This window comes from Camelus bactrianus, chromosome 8 (assembly GCF_048773025.1).
Source record: "Camelus bactrianus isolate YW-2024 breed Bactrian camel chromosome 8, ASM4877302v1, whole genome shotgun sequence".
Taxonomy (NCBI): domain Eukaryota; kingdom Metazoa; phylum Chordata; class Mammalia; order Artiodactyla; family Camelidae; genus Camelus; species Camelus bactrianus.
The window spans coordinates 75045056-75051055 of NC_133546.1; the positions used below are offsets into that span (position 1 = coordinate 75045056).

The 6000-nt window shown below is 39.0% G+C and overlaps 1 protein-coding gene across 1 annotated transcript in view; it reads right to left on the minus strand.

Moving 5' to 3' along the window:
- Positions 1-4727, minus strand: part of COL9A1 (collagen type IX alpha 1 chain) — a 78067-nt gene extending 73340 nt beyond the window's left edge. Inside the window, exon 1 of the mRNA XM_010967574.3 lies at positions 4371-4727. Within this exon, the coding sequence (XP_010965876.3) occupies positions 4371-4712 (342 nt within the window). The 5' untranslated portion in view covers positions 4713-4727. The remainder of the gene's footprint in view (positions 1-4370) is intronic.
- Between the last annotated feature and the right edge of the window lie 1273 nt (positions 4728-6000).

The window sequence follows — 6000 nt, forward strand, 5'->3', positions numbered from 1 at the left end:
CAATTTTGCTGGTCCTTTCTATTTGCATTCACATTTTCTCTGAATGTAACAAAAATAACATAAAGCAGCACATTTTTTTTAAAATGGAGGAGGGGGAAGTAACCAGGCTTACTGATTTGTTGACTGCTGGGGACTGAACCCAGGACCTTATCATGGGAAGCATGTGCTCTGCCACTGAGCTATCCCCTCCCCACATAGAACAACTCCTTTCAAATGTGCTTTCAAAAGCACTGTATCTGTCTGATTAATCGTGTTCTGATTGGTCTGTTCGGAATATGCACAGGTAAAAAGATCAAGGGTTTGAATCATGTGTTTGTAAAGCCGCATACACTTTCATCCTCCCTCAAACAAGCCCAAACCCCTAGAGTAGATCATTGAAAAGATAGAAAGGCTAACTTTGTTTTCTAATAGAGCCGAACCAAATAACTCTCCGGGGCAATCATGCTGACAACAAACAATAAAGCACCTGTCATAAAATAACATGATATTATGATATGCTGACTGGAAACTGAGCTTTGCCATAGAATAAATGACACCATCCTAACATACAAGCACAAAGGCAAATGGGAAATACGGGATTTATTGCTTTAAAATCAAACTAACAATGTATTATGGCAGTACGTTGGGGAAAATTGCAAATGCCCTGAGCCCACTAAATAACCACGACTGACACCAAGGTGTTTGAGCTGGAGGACACATGAGCAGCTATCCTGCAAGCCTCATGAAAACCTCTTGAAATTGGTTTCCTTTTCCAATTTAGAAAAGGGAAAGAGACAAAAGATAGGCGAGATCAGGACAAATCAGAAACAAGCACACTATAAATGAGTCTCCTAGCTCTCTGAGCTCCATCAAACGCTATTTTCAACTGCATTTTTATCATGTGGCTCCTAGGGCTCCCTTTCAACATCTTTTAATACCTTTAGAAGGGATGTTTGCTTTCCTGAAGCAAAGCAAGGATTAGTCCTGCAAAAAAAGTATTCAATTAAAGTAGAGTGTCAAAGATTAGAATGCATCTAATTTCATGAAGAAAAATGGGAAAATACACTGTGACTTGTTACTTTCCTGCTCTTGGCACATTTCATTTTCATTTAAAATTTCTCCCCAGGAATACTGGATATTTGCTGACTCTGAATGAAGAGAAAATTGCCCTCTCAGTGTATGTCGTCTCCTGCTCAGAAGACACAGATACTACTCTCCATCGCTCTGTAAGTCTTCCAAGGGACAAGTAGTCACTGCTCAACTTCATAACTGCAGCAACTTCAAGCTTCAGCCAAAGTGAGAAGATCATAGACCATAAAATACAAACAAGGGCCTAGGTACCACTCACGGGCTGTTGGGTTTGTCTAGGAAATTGTATGAGTACTTGACTCTTCTTAGTCTGGAAAAAGGAGGAGCAGTTTGGAAAAACTAATAGAGCTTGAGAAAGGGAAAAATTCATAAACATGGAAATTCCCACATGAAGGTCCGTTGTCCTAGAACACTGGACTTTATCTTCTCCTGGGTAACTGTCCCCCCACCCCGGGTTCCTCTCAGACACCCTGCCCCTTAGGAAACATCCTTGAACTCCACCCCGATGCCTCCCTGCCCTGATCTGGGTGAAGAGCCTTTTCCCGTGCGTCTGTCCACTCCCCTGGTCCTGATCGTGTTATATCATCATTGTTGCAGCGCTTCCCCTCCCAGCCTGAACTGGGGAAGACATGGTCTGTGACTTGTTTAACTCCCTATGCCCAGTGTCTAGGCACAAATGAAAGCTCACTAAATGAATAAACAAGTAAGACTAATGTCTGAGGACATGTTTTATACTGTACAATCTTCCTTCTTTAAAAACAAGCCGAAACATTTATTTTATTGCTCCTGCAAAGTAAATTCTGGAAAATCTATGCAAACCACAAATACTTTCCAAAATGAGAATCACAAGATGCCTTAGATGAAAAGATATGTGGTTCCACATATTTTTCTTTTTTTCAAAGGAAAGTTAGTTGGCACAGAAAAAAGAAGGTAGATTAGATTTTTTTTCATTTTTTCTTTTTTTTTTTTTTTTTGCCTGACACTGTTTTTATGAGCCAAGAAACCTAGATGACGTCACTTCTTCAACTGAAAAACGGAGGTAATCCTGTCTGTGCTTGCTGTCTTATGAAATTGTGGCAAGCATAAAATAAGTTAATGGGAATAAAAGCATTTTTTAAAACTTTAAATTGGTGTATTAAGGCTATTAAGGTGCTAAAAAGCATAAATGGGATTTATTACATAGAGTTTTCTACTTCTTTGTCTTATACAGGGTAAAAATTGAAGAACACAATCTGGTGACAAGCTGGAGTTTGACATTATCACTGTCCTTGGATGTAAGTAGGATTTTTGTAGCTTGAAACCTTGACCTGTTATAGTTATTATCACTACCACGACCAGCACCACATCATCAAATATGGAACATTAATGAGCGTTTAAACTCAATTCCCTTTCATGTTTCCTTGTGGTGGAATCAGAATTCAGTGTGTAGGAAAAAACTGGTCATGCCTGTTTCATATACTTCCCACATGAACAGTGTGTTGACTTTGGAAAACTCCTTGGTGGACCAAAAGCAAAAAGGTAACTGCCAGGTTCCTTGTTGCCTTCCTGCCCATGGCAGAATAAAATAGAAGACAATGGGTCTTAACTGATCTCCACTGTGATGTGAGACTCACTTGGCAGAAAACCTACAATCCTCCATAATATTATTGGATGGACTATAATATAATGGAGTCATATTGAGACTTTACCGCTCTGGCAATCAGACAATTTAATAGCATCCTAGCATGCAGAATTCAGAATTATACTGCCTCGAAATGTTTCTCAGGAACAATGAATTAATAACTCAATTATACACATACTTGATTGATAGTCATCACAGTGAGGAGGTTCCCTAAGGTAACTTCCCCTCATGCATGGTCCAGAGATGACACAGATATGGCAGAAGTCCAGTGTTACCTGAAAACCATTCCAGTGCCATTGCAAAGACCTTGCTGCACAAAATTTCAAGACGGCCCAACAGTGGTCCCATTGGCTTTCTAACCCAGCCACTTGAGGTGCAATAACTCATTAGTTGGAGAAATACTTTCTCAAGTGTCTACACGCCAGAGCAGTAATGTGACAATTACAAATCGCCTCCTGTCCATCACAGAATATAGAAATTTCACACTACCCTTCACACTAATCACAATTCTTCCCTTGAAAAGGAGTCATTTGAACAACTCCATTACTGAGATGCCCGATAACCTTTCTTTCTTTGGACAACTGCACAGGAACTTTTCGAAATCGTCACCCCTGCCGCACTCCAGGATATGAGTTTTGTGACTAGAATTTAACAGCTCCATACGAGAGAGAATGGAGAGAGAGAAAGAAAAGGGTGGGAGGGCATAAATTGTTTATTTACTGAGCTCTAAATTCTTTAGTTTTTTTCCAAAATATCACTAGCTCTCTAAGACATATTTTTTAAATTCCTGTCACAATATTATAAAATATCCTTTTAAGGGATAGTTCAGCAAAAGTTTAACAGTTCAGAATAATAGAACTATATGGTAGTAGTTGGCACAATTAATGTGCCGTTGTATAATTCCTTATCTTTATATCCATGGGTCTCTACAGCAAAGTCATGAACAGATCTCTAAAATCTTTTCCTATGTCATGCAAGACCTACTTATAAATAAATAAACATTGTGCTGTCTGCATAACCTTCATTCTTGCTCGTCAGATGCCATACAACTTCCTAACTCCTCTCCCACACTGTGCAGTTAGCAGCCCTCACCCCCGCACCACCCCGTCACACACACGCTCACTCACATGTTCACATACACATTTCATCCAAACCAGCCAGTCTCCAGATCTTATTTTCTACCTCTTTTTCCTTTCATGCTCTTTCTCTCATCTAGAAGACACTTCCCCACTTCTTTTACCAATTCAGATCCTTCCATTTCAAGGTTCATTGCTACCAAGAAGCATGGAATTCTTGACTCACTGAATCCACCATTCATCTCAACCTTACTTTGAATATTCCCATAGGTTATATAAACACAGTAGGTACCACACCAGTATGAGTTTCTTTCCAGTGGCCTCAGAAGGATTCTGGGCATGTGGCACCTTCCAAGTAGACTGTACGCACCTCTATACCAGGAATCATCTACTCAACTTGCTCTGATTCTCCAATCCATCCAGTGCACGGTATGCTCAGTGGAGGTACTAAAGGCATTTTGAAAAACTGCTTGAATCGAATGACTTTTTAAAAGTGAGTAACTATTCATTAAGACATTTAGAGGATGATCAAAGATGTCTGAGGTTCTCATTTTTACCAGCCTGGTTTTGTTTTAATCTGCCATCGTGTATGACTGTACACTTACCGGAACAGAGACTTGAGGATTATCCACAAGTTTTCCCAGCACAGCAAAACCATTGACATCGATTTTGCCCCTTGGCTTTATCGGTAAGGATTCGATTCTGTTACAGTCAACAAAGAGCGTAGCACTGCTCCTTTCCACGCCAATCATGATCTTATGCCACTGGGAGTCGAACAAGGAGGGCAAATTCGAAAAGGCTGCAGTTTGGAGACTGCCATCCAGTCCCTTGTATGAAAATGAGACAGATTTGGTCTGGCCATTAATCTTCACACCAACTTGCTCCTTCCCCGAGGAATCCTGAATCTGCCAAATGCTCCAGTGCTTTTTGAGCGTGCTTCCGGTCATCCGGAAAGTAGTGAGAAAGGAGTATTCTTCGGGCAGCCCACTGGGATACAAATGCCTGAGTAAAACGTTAAGACAGTAAATATAAATCTTGTTTTCTGTACCCAGGTGTATTACCATGTTTCCTAATTATGCTATTTTAGATGCTGGATCTACAGAAAGGCTACAGTGTGGAAAACCATGTACTATTTGTTCTTTCATGACTGTTCATAAACCTTCACAGAAGTTCAATCATTCATGTACGTTAACGCTCCATCTTAAAATACACATTGCAGAAAAACCTCCCTCATGGGTAAGAAGGGTTCCCAAATGCCACATAATCCCAACAGTATTACTATTTATGCTACCCAAAGGGCTACTGTTCAGCAATTCCACCCAAGAAAAATGTATTCCGCCAACAGACACATTCTCGCAAAGTTCTTGGCAACAGTCTTCCACAACTGAAAGACGAGATCATTTGGAATTCAGATCAGCTCTACTAGTTTTTGAGACCCTTTAATTAAAGTGGCTTTTTAAATTTTTATTTTAACATAACATGTTAGGATTATCTGTTATTTCCATAATTGCTTGGATTTGCCCCCTCCCCAAGTCTGTCAACTGCACTGGAGGTTTTAATATGTACATTTAAAAAGGTTTAGTTTGGAGCTGAAGAAAAGAAACATACAAGAGCTATTTACTATCCTATTTTCCCAGAATTATGCTAACATATCTATTTTGATATTTGTTTTTACTATAGCTTCTGTTTGTCATATTTCCTTTGACTTTAGATTTTTCAGAATAAACCTATTCCAAAAAAACTTCTGGAAAAGAAGCTAAAGTTTGTTAATGACAATATAAGACACTGCCTGCTGTGTAATTATAAAACCTTATGGAAGTTTATATATCTCATTTAACCAATCTCAATTAATTGGGAGCTAGGAAATAAGTTTTGAAAGTTTTATTCAATGGCAAAATTTGGCAAGTATCCATTTAAATTACAGATATGTTCTTTTGAGTATTCTTTTTAATTACTGACCTGAATTTAACCACATACTTAAAGAATTTTGGGGAGGGGGTCCAAGATAGTTATTGCTGAGGTGTGAGGGTTTCCAAAAAGGAAGATAAATCCTAATGTTTTGTCTCCTCTTCCTTAAAGCATTAATTTTCTATGCTTTAAAAAAAACACACCTGTGTCACCTATACATTTGTTTAAAGATGTGCTGAGCAAGGCTGTAGAATTTCATCATTCCCTAGAAAAAACAAGTCTACTTTGTTTTGATTCTAAAAGTCACAGTAACTTCCTCTCATGAGT